At 39.7% G+C, this 18,039-nt stretch overlaps 2 protein-coding genes across 2 annotated transcripts; both read left to right on the plus strand.

The window, feature by feature from the left end:
* The first annotated feature begins 3,482 nt into the window (after positions 1-3,482).
* Positions 3,483-4,409, plus strand: LOC124243396 (taste receptor type 2 member 143-like). Its single transcript, XM_046668971.1, has one exon. It carries the CDS (start codon positions 3,504-3,506, stop codon positions 4,407-4,409), a length of 906 nt encoding a protein of 301 aa, XP_046524927.1. The 5' UTR covers positions 3,483-3,503.
* A 4,797-nt stretch (positions 4,410-9,206) lies between these two features.
* Positions 9,207-10,163, plus strand: TAS2R60 (taste 2 receptor member 60). Its single transcript, XM_046668972.1, is given in 5 exon segments — positions 9,207-9,234; positions 9,237-9,372; positions 9,374-9,630; positions 9,633-9,850; positions 9,852-10,163. Coding segments are annotated over 5 exon segments (951 nt in total).
* Positions 10,164-18,039: the final 7,876 nt, after the last annotated feature.

Genomic DNA, 18,039 nt, shown 5'->3' on the forward strand with positions numbered 1-18,039 from the left:
TTCTTCTGTTTGTATAGGATTCAGTTTTCTCAGATCTGCTATGTTTTGACCACTCTTTCATCTACTTTCCAGTTTCCAAAATGCTTTTTTTGTTTTCTCCTTCTCCTTGTTATTGTGGATTGGAGCCTTGAAAATTATTTCTAAAAATTCCTTTACAGTCAACTTAGAAGACTTTTGGGAAGGGAGCAAAGGAGATGCATTGATTCAATCCTTTTCTGTCTTGATGACTTTTGGTCCAGGACATCAGTTTCAAATTTTTTTGTGTGGTTTAGTCCTATATTTAACTTAAATCTTATCCAGATGCTCAGTCTATAAAGTAGGTAAACAGATCTGCTCTTTTCAAGAAAGGGTGAAGGCCTGTGGTTCTACGTTCTCAGTGCTCCTTTTGCTCCTTCCCTACTATGAGAACCTCCTGGAAGGCATGGTTTGTCAACCACTGATTTAGAAGCTGAATATGATTTATCTCTCCAGTAGATGTTAGACATTCAAGTGAAGTTTACAGCATTATGGAAGGAGCCTTGATTTATTCCTTAAGAGATTAATTTTATTGCTTCCAATTGTGCAAACAGTGCAAGACAGAGAAAAGAATGGTTCTAAAGATTTTTGCATTGGGATACAATTGGACTATGCACCTCATGCCCGGCTAAGCTTATAATCTTAAACATAACTTTAAAATGATATTTTTTAATTTGATATGAAAATGTGTAAATTTACCTGAATATTAAACATTATTTAACTGTGCTTACACATTTTGATAATTGAGAATGCTGGAGACTCCAAATTTATTTTCAGATGGTTAAAATTCTATTTTATACTCTGTTCCTAGTAGATCCATTGTTTTATCCAAAATTATTTACCTGATTATATGAGTAAGAAGAGGTTTGTAGCATGAGAAAAATATTTAGCACTTATTTGTGTGTGAAATCATTATTAAATTTTTGCATGATTTAACCTAATATATCTGTGCAGATTAAAAACATTGTTATTTCCTTCCTCCTCCACCTTTCTGTGGCACAGACCATCAGTGACCTGATGAAACCATGGAAGAATGTGAAGTCATTCACACACTGTAGGTCACTCAAAAATCCAGGGGGAAATGGACACCAAGGTTTAGAGATTCTGCCAAATTAAATGTATGTTATCACATCTCTAAGATGACCCAATGCATTTTTGAAGGTAATAAGAAAACATAAAATAAAAAGAAACTAATGAAGTGAAACCAAAAAATTCCTTTGCTACTGTAGAGAACCAAAATGAAGGAAGTACAAGTGGGTTTCTTCAGAATCGTCCACTTGGAGTCTGACCTTCTGCTATTACTTGTTTGACACTAGCATCACTTAGAAGAATTAGGTATCACTCTAAAAAAATATATTGACAACTGTGCTATAGAAAAGGACTTGCCAGGAAAGGGACACATTTAGAGAAAAGAAACATGGCAGAACTCTTGTGTGAAACAGCTAATATTTTGATTGCTGTTACTTATAGAAGGACTGAAAACAGCTGACATCACTGTCCAACTGTGGCCTCTTTGGAGGCAGTTATGAATGGGACATGAGACCTCTGTAAGACATATCTATTGGGGAATTGAGAGATGGATGAACAGGTGCCTGAGGAGGGGTACTCTTTCAACGTCTTATAGAAGAGTACTGAAAGAGGAGAAAATATTGACTTTTTAGAGCTGTCAACTGTAGAGAAGGAAAAGTCCTGAGAAAGACCGTTTCTGGAGAAGTGTATGCTGTGATGACTGTGGGTGTCACATGAAGGTTGCCTGTGAGCACATAGGGATACTCAGTTACATGTGACTGCAACAGAGCGTGTGTGCTGTGGCCTCAACCAGCTTCTTGAAGACATGGTGAAGCTGGCCTCATGCCAAAGGATTTAGAGAAGAGCCAAAATGTTGTATAACACTCAGAAGTCAATCATTGCTGCTGTCTTCAAGAAGGAGACAGAGGAGAACATGCAAAGAACTAAACCAAGTCACTGGAGCTGAGTTGCAAACAATTGATCAGATTGAATTCTTTCCTCTTTGATAATCTTGTTAGAGAAATGATCAGCTCTTCAACAAAATGCCATATCTGAGAGGAGTTGAACCTTGTTTTCCTGAGGTTTCCGCTATAAATCTTCATCTGTCTTTATTTCTCTTTGATGTTTCACAAATAGACCTCTCACTTGTGGAATCTTGATTATGACCATGTAATGTGGGTGTGAAGCCATGATCTGTAAGAGTCCGTGAGGGAGGACCCTGACTCCAGGATCCTAGCTATCTGAAGAGGAAACTCCCTCCTCTGCTTCTCCACATATATCTCTGCTTCGCTTTACCTTCCTTCTCTCTCTTCTCTTTTTCTCCTTTTGCTTTTCTTTTTTTCTTTTTCATGGTCATTCCTACCTTTTAAACTTGCCTTAACTGAATCTTGACGGCTCCCAGAGCCTGAGTGGCTGATCTGAACTAGTATCACATTGTGTGGTTGTGGGTGGAGGCAAAATGCAACGTGTGAAATCACTTTATAAATGGAGTGGTGTTCTAATGGGTTGGTTGTTACTCTATTAAGCATTGATATAGGATGTAGTTTATCCTGTACACAGCAGTTCCTCCCTGTGGGCTTGTGCTGAGCTTTGTTCTGAGCTCCTCTTTTCATCCCACTGACTCTTGCTTCCTTGGCTCCTACTGTGAGGTCTGTTCTGGATCTGATCTCCCAGTTTCCTTTCTCTCTTTTTCCCTTCTTCTCATTACTGCCTCTCTACTCTTTCGCATTTCTTCAAAGCCTTCTTAGGAAAGGACTAATTTTGGTTTGCCACGCACATTGAAGCTAAGGTGTTAATCACTAACAGTTTTGATGTTAACATGTCAGCGAAATTCACATTTTAACTGGAGACTCCTTGAACTCCGATATGGAGACTGCCTGGGAAATTTTGAGGAGCATGAGAGGCCACTGGAGGAGTTAATGAAGCCTGTCCCTAGTTCTTCCAAGACTCGTGCAGATGAATGACATTTTACTCCGCCCATTCAGGAGGTGGGTCTCAATATAAGGTGTACAGGATATTGAATAAAATATTAACCCGGGTCATGAAGGGTCAGGGAAGGTTTGTGGCAAGAGTTGGAAAACAAGGATAAGGGCATTTTAGAGGGAAAGTAGTAAAGAAATAGTACAGTAAGAAATAAAGTGCAAAATATGGGTATTTCAATCACTCCTGGAGCCTCTATTTTGTTAAAATTTCACTGAATCTGGCTCTGATAAAGAACAGGCAAATACAGGTAATGCAAATAGAGACAGGGTGTCACTGAGCTGGGAGTGATTTGCATGGCAAGTGAGATCACAGGAATCCTGTTTTCAAATCCTAGGAGATTACAGTTGTATGATGGTAGCTAGGCTTTTGCTTGTACCATATTTCCTGCCTTTCTGGTCTCAACAGAGTGGCTTGGCCACAGAGGCTGTTTTTCCCTGTGGATGTGTCCTCGTACTTCAGAGTAGGAGCCAAGTCTGAGCAGAACGTCCCTGGAGAAGATGCCCTTCTCACCCATGTTGATCTTCGTGGTCATCTTTTTCCTGGAGACCTTGGCTGCGATGTTGCAGAATGGCTTCATTGTTGCTGTGCTGGGCAGGGAGTGGGTGCGATGCCGCACACTGCCTGCATGTGACATGATTGTGGCCTGTCTAGCTGCCTCTAGGTTCTGCCTGCATGGGATGGCCCTCCTAAACAACCTCATTGACTCCTTTAACTTTTGTTCCAAAGTTTACTATTTCAACATCCTCTGGAACTTTATCAACATTCTCACTTACTGGCTTACTGCCTGGCTTGCTGTCTTCTACTGTGTGAAGATCTCATCCTTCTCTCATCCCATCTTCTTCTGGCTGAAGTGGAGGATTTCTCGGTCAGTGCCCAGGCTGCTGCTGGGCTCCCTGATCATCTCTGTTGTGACAGTCATTCCAGCAGCAGCTAGCAATGTAATTCTTATACAGATGATTGCCTCGCAGAGTTCCCATGGAAACCACACTCTGGCTGATAGAGCACAGACCTTCCATAGGTACTTTTCTCTGTCTAATTTAGTGCTTGTATTGTTGATTCCCTTCCTGCTGTTCCTGGTATCCACTCTTTTGCTCATATTCTCACTGCACCAGCACTTGGGACAGATGAGGGCCCACAGACCCGGCTCACGTGATCCCAGCACCCAGGCTCACATCATGGCCTTGAAGTCACTTACCTTCTTTCTTGTGTTCTACGCATCGTATTTCCTGTCCCTGATTATTGCGTTTATGAAAATCACAGCCCTGCGGCGTCAGTGGCACTGGGCCTGGGAAGTGGTGACCTATGCAGGCATCTGTCTGCACTCCAGCATCCTGGTGCTAAGCAGCCCTAAGCTGAGAAATACCCTGAAGACAAAGCTTTGGAAAGCCCTGGACAAAAGGTGATTCATTTCAACTTATCAGTATCAATAACCAGTATCAATGGACCAGCCTATGAGTGGCAAGAATACACCAGGTTTGGGTGCTGTCCTTCTTTCTTTTTATTTCTTTCCTTCTTTCCCACTCCTTCCCTTCCCCATCAATTATTTTTCCATCCCTCTGTGCTCCTACCATCCCCACCACTGCTCCTAGTATGTAGTCGAGTTCAAAACCACTTCAGTTTCATATGGTGGCCTCATTTCCTCACAGGGCTCTCTCCCTCTGTACATGAGCAACCTTAGTAATATTCTCCAAGCATCATTGTTGTCTGTACTCCCTTTACAGAGACGTGTAATGGTTGTCAGTTTTCTCTGTAGTGAATCCGAAGTGTTTTTTTTTAATGGTAGCATAGATTGCCCCACACCATCCTCTTTGTGACATCAACCAGCCTCCTCATCCTTGCTCTCAGCTCAGTGTCTCTACTTCAGCCTGGTAAAGGTTTTTCCATTTCCCCTCATGTTCCTCCCTCCAGCCCATGGTGTTTTGCCCACCTGCAGTTTCCTTCTTTCCTTTCATCGCCAATCTTTGCCATTCCAATCTTTCCACCTTGCTTAAGACTGATTCCACCTGGGGAGCTTTTTCAGTTTGATCCCATGGAAGGCTGAGGGTGGATTTGAATTTTTGCCACTATATGTCCTGTCCATGATTTCGTGTGTTTACTCCATGTTTAATTAAAAGGAATTGTCTGATGTTTAAATGCTTCTGGGTTTGGCCAACAGAAGATAAAGAAGGAAAACAAAGGAAATTATCTACAGTTCTTAATTTTGATAATGCTACTCTTCCTGTTTTCTCAGCCAGCAATGGACCCTGGATGCCAGTGCCTAGAATGATATTCTCCAAACTGAGGTGTTTGTGTACCAGAGTGTGTGTGAAGTAATTCTTTGGATCTGGGAAGAAAAATGTTGCAACTTAAATTTCCATTTATTTTTATCTCATTCTTTTAATTCCTATTTTTTGATGTGTGTTTATAATATACATAATGTAGTAAAGTAGTATATGCACATAATTAAAATAAATAAATATACATATGGTGGAATGCATGTTCATAATTTTTTTTACCTCTTGGAATTCACCATAAAAAAGTACGGAGACAAAAAGAGTAAAAGAGATTGGGAATAGCACCAGACATGGTATAGAGATTCATATGTTTGAGCTAGTCAAAATTGCACTAATAAATAACAGGACAGAATGAGGTTACAAAATTTTCAAATAAATGACTACATTTATGGTAAGTTATCCAACAATCTTGGGGAGGTGAGTCCCCCCAAAATTGCATTACAGTGTTGGCTGGAGGCTGAGCTATAGCAAGAGGAGAGAGAGAGAGAGGAGCAGAGAGAAATGAAGAAGGTCAAGAGTGTTTCCTTGGAAGAAGATGATTAAAGCTTTAAAGGAGGAGATCCCCAAATTGCTGAAGAGGAGCATAAGGGATTTCTCAGAGAGTAGAGAGAAGGTGAGACTAGATAGAGGAAACTGTGGTACTATCAAGAAGAGTTTTTCTTTGTTCTTTTCTTTTCTTTATTTTGCTGTCACATGAGTGAGCTGATGACTTCTTAAAGGGAGGGCAATAAGAAATTGTGGAGAGTGAGTCTTGAGGCTTAAGTCCCAAGAAAGTTGGGTAGATTCAGCAAAGGCAGGAGCATCAGGGGTGTCATCTGGAAGACTTGCCTTTCCCTTGTACAGAGTTCCAGAACTTTACTGAATGTCTTGAGTGGGGAGGGTGGTGGCGGGACTCTCATGTTCTGCAATATTTCCATAGCTGTTTGAGTTATGCCAGATCTAATGGGCTTATCTCAAAATTTTTCAATTGGTTGATTTTCTCAACCTCCCTTTCCTAGACTTTAGCTCATAAAAGAGCCCAGAAATGTTGGGTGGCTCCATCTTGACCAAAGATACAACCCAGTATCGGATCCCGCCTTTCAAGACTTTCTGTGATCTCTCCCCATCCTACCTTTTCAGCTTGACATGCCACCATTTCCATTTGTGAATCTTCTGCTGTAGCCAAACTTATCTAATCATTCCCTAAACATAATCACAGTTCCACCTCCTTTACTGATTTCATGTCTCTTTTCTTCTAACATGCAAGACAGCATATTTGCTGTCCCACAATGGAGGGGATGCTGCTGCTGCTACTGAACTCTTCTGAGAATCCTTGGACTGGGAATAGGATGACATATAACATTTAAAACCACAGCCTGAGATTCCTGCATTTTTATACCTCTGAGAGAGATACTGAATTGAGTGTTTCCCATATAGAGAACCTACTCAGGATTCCTACCTCTACCACCCTCTTGATAACACATATAAAGACTAGCTGTGAAAACTTTAAATTCCCAGACTTGGCTTCCATCTAAGAAGATAAACCTGAATATGGGAAACAAAAATGCAACAAATGAAAAGCACAAACAATCAAAGAGTCACCATAAAACATATTGCATATTTAAGTACTATGATTATTCACCCTTTTGGATTAACTTAATCTGCACATAGAACATTCCCAGTGAGTGTTTGTAATTTATGATTAGTGTGTGAAAGCACTTTGAAGGCAAATAGTTCATTGTTGTAGGCCCAGTACCGTTCACAGGGTCGTTATGACATATAGGAGATGCTTAATAAGTGGTTGTTCAGTGAATTGAGTGTTAAAAGCACATCTTCCCCACTGTATGAGTCATCAAAGATGCAGAAGGTAGGTGGGAAAAGACATGAGTTTTCCATGTTAGGAGGTTTGTGACTGGCCAAACTCCAGAGCTATGAGCCCAAAGTTTGCCCTATTGCTCCAGGTTCCAGTAGGAAACAGGAAAATGTCAGCCAGAGGAGCAAGGGCAGGGAAGAAAGCAGCTGGGAACTCTAGTCCCTGGAAATCTGCATCTTCCCAGAAAGGCAGAGTGAAAGCATTATCTTAGTTCACCTCCTTTCTTCTCCTCACGAATGTAGTATTCACTACAGCTGGACCCCTGTGTTGGGAGAACAGTTCTGCCTGAACCTTTATTCCAGGTGGACTGGGGACTGGAAAGAGATGCTGAGTGTTCTGCATTCTATTCTCTCTTTGTGGGGTTCTATGCATGGAACTGGTAGGCTATGGTGCTGGCCAGGAGGTCAGTATAATATAAAATCTTCCCTCACTTTCATGTTACTTGATCATGAGCCTTCAATATTGCCATATATGACCCAGAAAAATTTCTGCTTGCCTATTTCCCTATGACACATTAACCTGCTTACATTCATCTGGGCAAGTAAGCACTCACCTGATTGCTGGGTTTTTTTTTTTTTTTTTGACTCTTGGAACATAATTTCTATGGAAAATGTGGCCTTTGCTTACTCCACCTTTCTCTGGTTAAAGTAGATGGTCCAATATTTGGTGCCCTGGACCTCTGCTGCATCCCTGGCATTCTCTTGAATTCTCCCTGGACTGTTTGCCACTCCACAGGATGGGCAGAATGGAAGGTGGTCATTAAAATAACAGTCATCATAATCATCATAATTATTTCTTATGCATGTGCATATTTATAGTTTCCAAATTACTTTCATATATATATGATCACATTTATTTGTGATCCAAATATTTTATAGATGAAGAAAGAGGGGTTCAGACAGGTTAAATGACTGGCCTAAAGATCCATAGATAGTGATTGTGACAAGACTCAAAACCTGGTCTTCTGCCTTCAGCTACAGATGAAGAAGAAAAGAGTAAAAGATGTGTTGCTAACTATGGCAAAGATCTCTGGTCCTGAAATCAGTTTGGGTTTTGGTCTTTCCTCCACTGTTGACTTTAGGTCTGAGTCTTAATCTATAATTTGAGGCTTCATTTCTTTCGTCTATAAAATTATTTTAGTGTCTTCTTTCACTCTAAAAACTGAGGTAGTAGTCTTAGATTCTAGTCTAATCCTGTAAATTAGAACAGATGATACTTTTCACATCTTACAGATGGAGAAACTGAGGCACAAGGGGCTAACTGACATACCCACTAACTCAAAGTGAGAGGTTGAACTTGGACTAAGGCCTGTCTTGACTCCTAGTCCAGGATTCTTTCTGCCATATCCCATCCATTCTAAAGCTATCCTGCTTGGGGGTTCCTCTGTGAAATGCCAATTTAAAAGTCATTAATTATAAAATATTGTAAAAAATTCACCTGCATAATTATACATAATGGCCTCCTACATTTTATTTGATGGTGATAGTTTCCACAAGTTATAGGATTTGAACTAACGTTTCTCAGCAGAGATTTTGCTTGGTTTTATTTTTGTCTGTGAAGGGGGTATTCTAAAAAGCACATACTTTGGTTGGCCATTGTGGGAACTAAAGACAATGGAGAACACTTAGAACAATGCCCAGAATGTAAAAACCAACCAATGGATGTGAGCCCTGACTGTCTGTAGGGAGTGCACCCTGTGGATTTCCTTGCTGAGCTACCAAGTATGTGGTCATGCCTAGCGTGTCAGCTTAGAGAAGTATAACTTCCTGTGTAAGGGATGCTAATGTAAGGGCCTGATATATTATCCACATGGATATTGACATGGGCAGAGCATAGGCAGAGAAAGGGCAGGCAAATTCTCGGGCAGGAAGGTGGACTTTCGAAATTGAAACTCGACAGTATTTGCATCTATTCTGAGAAGAAGAAACCTCTTCCCCATCCTCAGATAGCCTGAGTCCTCTACTCTATCCTCTACACTTGGGACAGCTGGAGGGACAAACAGCATACAAGACCTTCCAGAGAAAATCTACCGGAATAGCCCTTGAAGTCTTGGGACTCATCTTGTCCACAGGAGGATGAATGGACATGACATGGTTTCAGGATGTTGGTGATTGATAGGAGAGCCATCACCTTGGCTATCATTTTATTCCTTTTGTGCCTGGTGGCAGAGATGGGCAATGGCTTCATCACTGTGGCACTGGGCATGGAGTGGTTACTATGGAGAACATTGTCACCTTGTGATGTTATTGGTCAGCCTGGGAGTCTCTTGCTTCTATGTGCAGTGGGTGGTGATGAGTAAGAACATTTACGCTAGAATTGTGTGTCCACTGGCCCTTCCATACAACCCTGTACTATAGTTTCTAGCCTTATAGTGGGACTTCTTGAACACTACCACCTTTTGGTTCTCTACCTGGCTCAGTGTCCTCTATTGCAGGAAAATTTCAACCTTCACTCACCCTGTCTTCCTCTGGCTAAAACAGAGGTGTCTGGGTTGGTTCCCTTGATGCTGCTCAGCTCCATGGGGTTCTCTAGCTTGAGCACCATCCTATTTTTCACAGGCAACCAGAGCCTATATCAGAACTTTTTAAGGAGAGGTCTGCAATATTGGAATATCATCAAGAATCCTATAAGGAGATCACATGAGAAATTCTACTTCTTTTGTTTAAAATTCGTTACTTAGGCAGTTCCTGCTGTTGTCTCCCTCACTGGTAGGATTTTAGCTCATCATGTCTCTCAGAAGACACACCAATAAGCCCTTTCTGTCTGTCTCGGGCTTTTGCCATCCTAGTGCCCAGGCACACATCAGGACTTTCCTGGCTCTCATCTCCTTTGCTATCTTCTTCAATTCCTATTTTCTGTCACTGGTGCTCAGTGCTGCAGTAATTTTTCCATCTTAGGAATTTAGGTACTGGGTGTGGCAGACAGTGATTTATCGGTGCACAGTAGTCCACCCCATCAGTCTACTCTTGAGCAACACCAGGCTGAGAGTGGTGCCGGAGAGGAGCTGCTCCTCAAGGCATGGGGCATCTTGAGTTGCAATTGATGGAAAACCTCAGAGACTCTAATGCAGAAGGCATGGGAACAATGGGACATTGCTTCTTTAAATCTCTATGCCATATTTAATGATCTTCCCCTCTTTGTCACATTTAATGATGGAGAGAATAACTTCAATGAAATAGGATTTCAAGATGAGATTGAAGGCGCTAAAATATGGGATAGCATCACTGATTTATACTCAGCAAGCATATAACTGATACAGTTATGCTCCCGGCGGGACTTGATGTGGCCAAAGAATCAGGAAACTTTGACTTTCCCTGTGATCAGTCTCTTGGTGTTTACAATTTTCCTTCTGGAAACTGGATGCAAGGATCATGACACATCATTCAATTTTTATCTGTTGAATCAGACTGTAGGAGAATTTTGGGACCTCCCTTTTCTTCTGGCTCCGTGCTGTAAACCACCTTTCCCATTTCATCACTTCACTGTTTCCCAGTCATGAAGTTTCCCTGCAGTGAAGCTCTCTTTCCTTCCATGCAAGAGATCTTGGCATCTGAATTCTCTTCACAAAGCATGGCTTAGTTCATGTGTGTGTGTGGCAGAGTGTGTTATCTGGGGTTTGTATATTCACAGATAGCTTTTTGAGATTCTTCTAAATTCTAGGAGTTTATGATTTATATATTGTTGATGTTCTCTCCATAGCCCAGTCTGTTAATCTGTTTTGTAAATGTTAAGGTCCATGAAACCAGATGTGACTTCTTTTATGTTGCTATTGGGACCTAGTGAAGCTGTTGACATGGAGAGGTTCATCTATATCTATCTGACACTTAGGCTTGAAGAAGAAAAAGACTCTTGGCTTGGTTTGGTGAAGAATGTAGACTGCTTCTGTGCCTTTCACAGGTCTTCTCAAACCTTCCTCAGGCTCGGTTACCTCTTGAACCATTCACACCGAGATCCCTAAACATCCTTCGGCTTGCTTTACCATCTCTCAGCCTCATTTCCTATTTTTCACCCTCTCCTCTCTGCATTAGAAGACAAGTCCCTGCTTTTGGCTTTTAGCTTTTGGCTAACATTTGTGCTCTCTTAACCCCACACTCCCCTGCCTCTTTTCTATCCCTTGTTTAGTCAAGGATTCTCACCTCTACACAGATCTTCAGGCTTTCCCTCTTTATTGTCCTTACCTTCTTCAACAAATGCACTTAACTTCTTTCCTTAAACAAATCACCTCAACTGTCTTACCTCTTCAAGTGACCATCATGCTAATTAGTCACTTGCCGAGAGTCCCTCTGTGGCCCCTTACAATCCTCTTCTGCTCCTCCATTCTGTTGAAATGTGTTTCTAAGGGACACACATGAGTTCCTAATCCCTAAAATTGATATTATCTTCAGCCCTCATTCTCCTATGTCTCTTTAGTATTTACCTCTTTTGCTAACAAATTGTGTCTTTAAAAATAACATTAAAATTAGCACGCTTCACTTCGGCGGCCCAGGTTGGGTTCCTGGACATGGACCTACACCACTCATCTATCAGTACCCATGCTGTCACAGCAGCTCACACGTAAAAAGAGGAAGATTGGCGATTAGATATTAGCTGAGGGCAAATACTCTTCAGCAAAAACAAAACAAAACAAGACTGATTAAAAATATTTTTGCAAAAGTAATACCTGATCTTGGTGGAAGATTTTTTAAAAAGGCAAATAAACATCACTCTTACTTGTCCATCACATGTCTTCAAAGTCCTTTTTATCTTGCCTCCAATGGTGCTGCACTAGGTTTCCTCCCCTGCTCTGCCACTCCTTTTAGGTCAGCCTCTGCTCAGCCTCTGCTCAACCTCTGGCCCCTGGTTCTTCCCTTAGCCAGCCCTCTTCTTTCTTTGAGATTAATCTGCTCCTGGTGGGTAGAGCACTGGGTGAAACAGGTAAAGGGGATAAATTAAGAGGTACAAACTTCCAGTTATAAAATAAATAAGTCAGGGATATAAGGTACAACAAAGGGAATATACTCGATAATATTGTAATAACTTTATACAGTGACAGACGGTTACTAGACTTATCGTGGTGATCATTTTGTAATGTACATAAATGTTGAATCACTGTTGTACACCTGAAACTAGCATAATACTGTGTGTCAACTATACTTCAATTCAAAAAAGAGATTAATCTACTCCTTTGTCCTTCGTGTTTACATCTACTCACATAGCTTCAGCTATGACCTTCATGCAAATCATCACTAAAGCCTTGACCTACCTCCAAACTCTAAACCTACATTTTCTTCTGCTTGCTGGGCATTTCCACCTGATAGTACAGGAGCACTTCAAACTTGGCAAGTTCAAAATAGCTGTTTTTCTTTTCCTCCTCTTCCTCTTCCTTTCCCTCCACCAGCCTCCTCCACTGCTCAGCTGAATCTATTTTTTCTATTATTCATATCCAGGAAATCAAGTTTCCTATCTCTGAGTTAATTTTCACTCCCTGCTCTCCACTGAGCCCTTCTGTCTAATCGGCAGCTTGTCTTCAATTGCTACCTCTGGAATATCTCTATGATCTGTCCCCTTCTTCCTGTTCCTGTGGATCCTATTTTAGATCAGACTGTCCTTCTCGCTCACCTGGATTGCTAAATTTATTCTTCACCACTTGCTCCATTACACCTCCCCTCCTCCATCAAAACTACCATTACCAGATCAACCTCCTTAAGGTATAACCCTGATCGTTTCACCCACACTCTCATCGCCTCTCAGTGCCTATCAAATGAAGCACGGGTCGCTAAATTTGGCAATTAAGGACCTCCATAGTATGGCAACACTTTTATCTTTCACTGTTTCCATTCTAGTAGAATTCTATTTTGCAGTAAAATTGGCTTATCATTGTTCTGGACATATCTGGAGCTTCCTCCCTGACACGCTGAAATGTGTTCTCTTAACCTCACATCTACCTGTCAAACTCTTATTTAATTGTTTTTCCTATTTAACTTTCAAAGGTTAATTCAAATGTCTCCTCTTCAGGGAAGCTTTTCTGGATGCCCCTGGTCCATCTCCAACCCTGACATGCCTGGCTTTGATCTCTCTCACTTCTGAGGACATATAAATGGAATGTTCCTCAGTTGTGACATGAATTCTGCCTTGTGGCGGTATGATCTGCATGCACATTTTATTCTCCCTAGCATATTTTAAAGTTCATAAGGCTTGGGCTGCCTCATACTCTTCCCTGTGTCCCCTAAAGCTCTTATACACACTTGCTACATTGAAAAGAAGGATTCTTTTGCACCTGGAACCCAGTTGTAAGCACCTATACGTTTGTCTGTGTATTTCTCTCTTGGCTACCTACTACATTTGTCTGCTTATGTTTGAGCTGTATTTTCTTCACTGTCTGCCCAGCTTATTTTTGGAGGTCAAACACATTCCGTTTCTCTTTGACTTATGCACATGTAGAAAAAATAAACAGGTAAGTTGAGAAAGTAAAATTTGCCTGACTTGTGAAGCCTTCACCATCTTTCTTTCCTGTCCATATACATATTGCTAAGCAACTATGAACAAGGAGCTTAGCTCCTTCCTACTGGAAACTAAGTGAAGTGCCTCTTCTTTGTTCCTGACCCAGTCTTCCTTTCGAAAGCCCCCTCTATAAGCTACTCTTTGTTCCTTCTATACTTCACATCCTTAGCCTAGAAGAGAATATCTACCAGAATCTGAATGAGCTCCCCATGGGAACAAATTTCCTTGGAGCTTGAACACACAGGGAGAAATAAAAGAGAAGTAGGGTTTGTTGTATTTTTAAAATACTCAGTAACATTATTATCACTGATTTTTGCCTATAGTGTAATTTTTTCATGAACTATGATGATGTTAAACACAATCATTTACGAATGCCTATTTTTTGTAAGGCATGGGGCTACAAAATTTCTTTATTTAAATTTTTTCTATACTTAATTCTTAAAACAACACTGCAAAGTAGAAACTGAGGCTTAGAGAAGTTTACTGAGGTCTCAAGGTCTCAAGTGAGTGATAGAACTGGGAAACTTTAGAGCTGTAGTATTTGAAACAGTGTGGCATTGATGTAGGAATAGATAAATACAACAACAGACAGTCTAGGTAAGAGTTACAGGGAAAATTATACATGATAAGGAAAATACTTAAAATCAATGGGGGAAAAGGTGGTCATTTAGTGGTGTTGCAACATATTGGTACTACAATTGGAAGAACAAAAATAAAATTAGAACCAACGTTTTATTCTAAATTCCAAATAGATGATCTTTATTTAATTTTTTAAAAGCTCCTCCTTCTTTGGTAATTGAATTTTTCCTATATTTTATTCCATAAAATATCGCCTTTAAATTTCACAGAAATGTTGACTGTTCTCTCCTCAGCTTTTTGGATGTCATTGTAGAGTATGTACATACCCGTCAGCTCCCACAAACCAGAGAACCCCTGTTTTCTTAGGCCTTCTTAAACAAAATTTGAAATATCAAGTCATAATGGAAATAATTGGTAAATTTGACTAGAGAAAAATTTAAAACTTTTTTTAATGAAAAGATCCTATAAATGTAGAGATCATTGAAGTTCTTTTTAATTTTAAAGGACAAGTAACAGATTGCCAGAAAATACTTACAAATATTTATAAAGATAAAAGCTACTACCTCTAATATACAAAGAGCTTCTACAAACCAATAAGAAACATACAAGCAAACTAATAGAATGCTGGTTAAATGATAAAAATAGATCATACAGATTGCCAAATAAACATGTGGAAAGAAGGTTATCATCACTGTTGGTCAAGGAAATGCAAATTAAAACAACAGCTATAACAAATTAAAACAATCTGCTATAAACACAGCTGCATAGTCAGTCGTTTCCCCCTATTTTCCTGGGAAAGCATATAAAAGCAACCAGAAAGTTGAAAAAGATTCTGAAAATTTCCTTTTTCAGTGAAGCTAAGAGATAGCTAATCCACAAATTTCAAATTATGTGACATCACTACCAATCACAGATGAGATCAGGTAGAGTCAAGAAAGAAAGTAAAAAAGAAGAAGTATGGAGAGAAATTAGAGGGCTCAATGGGGCAGAGATAATATTCCAGCATAAATACGCTTCTGCATAAAAGAGACCCACCTTGGAATGCAAAAGTCCCTTTAGTGTGCATGTATTATCTATTGCTGTGCAACAACTTACCCTGACATTTAACGGCTTAAAACAACCTTTACTATGTAAACTCACAGCTTCTGTGGACCACAAATCCAGGCATGTCTCAACTGTATTCTCCGGCTGTGGGTCTCTCAGAGGCTGCAGTCATCTCCAAGCTCAACTGGGAAGGATCCACTTCCCAGTTCACTCGTGTTGGCGTTGGCAAGATTCAGTTCCTCATGGGTTGGTGGACTGAGGCATCAGTTCCTTGTGAGCTATTGGCTAGAGGCCTCCTTCAGTTCCTTGCCACATGGCCCTCTCCTCAGAGCATCTGACTTCATCAGAGAGAGATGGGCAACATCAGAGGGCAACAGGGAGTCAGAAAAAGACAGGGAGCCAACAAGAAGAAGTCACAGGCTTTTGTAACCTAGTCAATGATTTTTCCATTATTGCTCATAGTGGTAACCCATAGATGAGGTAAAAAGAAACAGAGGACTAAGAGAATTATATAAAATTATAATTATAAAGGTGAGCACTAGAACAAAAAAAAACTTCCCTTATAATTAATAGAACCACAAAAAAATGAAGAAACATACAACAAATATAAATACAATAAAAATCCTTTAAAAAATCCTTTAAAAACAAAACACAAAACATAAAATAATGAGCCAGAACTAAGACGAAACATATTGAATGTACAATTAAATAAAAATAGGCTTTACACCTAAAATGGAATGGTCTTCAGATTGCCTCAAAAAGCAAAACACAATTCTACGATATTTCTAAGATCCATAAAAAAATGAATATTTGAATATAAAAGAATGAAAAATAGTATGTCAGGTAAATGTAAACAAAAGGAATTCATACCTAAAATGATCAAATGAGATAAAAAGATACATTTTTAGTGTTAAGAAGTAAAATGTAAACTTAAGATAGAATTGGTAGGAATATCTGTATGACAATAGGATAGCAGCCATATTTATAAAGTAGAAATTATAGAAAATACAAGAAAATATAGACAGAATCCCGGAAAGTAGACTTTATATTTTTCATTCAGAGAAAAAATAAGTGTAACCAAATAAGTTAGCTTTCACTGATAGATATTAAACTCTGTACACATCCAAAAACACAACCTCTTTGCAAGTACCAATGGAATAGTCATGAAAACTGAGCTAACAAAAATTGCATAAAACACAAGTCAATCTCACATATGCATAAAAATCATAAAAAAATTAGAAAGCAAAGTCCAGCAGCGCATTAAATGTTATATCATTACCAAGTAGAGTTTAATCTAGGAATTTAAGGATGACTTAAAATTAAAAAATCTGTCAATATATCCTGTCAAATTAGTAAATCTACAGGAAAATTCATATAATCATCTCCTAAAATGCTAAAAGGTGAGTGAAAAAACTTAATACTAATTTTTAATAAGCTGCTCAATATATAAAAATTCAATAACATAAGAAGTATATCTATCTCAGCCCCAAACCTACAGCATTTTTAATGAATCTAGAGCCATTCTTACCAAACTCTGTTTCTAGAGAGCTTGATCGAAGTAGTCTGATCTTAGACTGTAACTTTCTGATCTACATTGTATGTCCCTTCTTGAAACGTCCACATGGATGTCCGACAGGCATTTCAAACTTATCATATCCAAAACCGAGCTCCTGATATTTTCCCACTCTAACATGCTTCTCTCACTGTTTTTATGTTTCACTATGTGACAACTCTATTCATCCAGTTGCTCTGGACAAAACATTTTGCATTCCATGTCCAATCACTCAGTAACTCTGATACTAAGTCATTTAACTGGTACTAAGCCATTTTTAGATAACTTGCTTCCGGGTTGGGGTTTCACATGTAGCAAAGAGCTCCTTCACTGCAATCTATTGAAGGTCAACCCGTGACACAAGGGTTTGAAAAATTAGGGTTAGAGTTGTTAAATCCATTTTCAAAATGAAGTTGTAATTCTACCACCTATCACCACCTCCATTGCTACTACTCTGGTGGAAGCCATATTCTCTCTTGCTTGGATTATTGCAACGGCCTCTTTACTGGTTTTGCAGCTTCTATACCCGCTTGCCATTGGTCTATTTCCAACACAACAGTTAGCAAATCTTTTAAAAATGTAAGTTATATCATGTCACATCTCTTTCATAATTCTCCATTTGCTTTCCAACCTAGAGTAAAAGACTAAGTTTTCATAACGAACTAAAATGCCCTTTAAGATTTGTCCTCCACCCCAAATCTGTGAAGTCATCTTCTGCTATTCTACCCTCCTCTCATACTGCTCTGGCCACTTTGGCTTCCTCGATTTTCCTTGACTACACCGGGCACATTCCTCCTTGGAGCCTTCGCATGTGGGCATCTCTCTGCTCAGAACGCTGTTCCCAGATACAGGCACAGCTCGCTGCCTCTCTTCTTGCAGGCATTGTCACGGCCACTCTAAATTGCCATCCTCCATACTACTATTCCCTGCCCTGCTTTTTCTCCTCAGCATTATCATTATCTATTTTACTTGCTCATATTTTTTATTGTTTGTTTCCCTTGCTCTAGTGTAAACTCTATGAGGACAGGGCTTTATGTCTGTTTTGTTCCCTGGTGGCAAATGGCAGACCCTTGATAAATATTCGTTGAACATATGAATGCATTATTTTATTATAATTAGCGAGATTACTTTATTAATGCAGAAATTCATTATTTCTTTGCTTGTAGAAGAAAATATGGCTGCTCGAAACTGGATCAACAATTGACATTCTCTTATAAATTCAGACACTTGGGTGACTTTTGCTGGTTCTCTGA

This window comes from Equus quagga, chromosome 8 (genome assembly GCF_021613505.1).
Source record: "Equus quagga isolate Etosha38 chromosome 8, UCLA_HA_Equagga_1.0, whole genome shotgun sequence".
In the NCBI taxonomy this organism is placed as follows: Eukaryota; Metazoa; Chordata; class Mammalia; order Perissodactyla; family Equidae; genus Equus; species Equus quagga.

Coding starts and splice junctions, on each gene's coding strand:
- LOC124243396 (XM_046668971.1), top strand. CDS start 3,504: ATGCCCTTCTCACCCATGTTGATCTTCGTGGTCATCTTTTTCCTGGAG.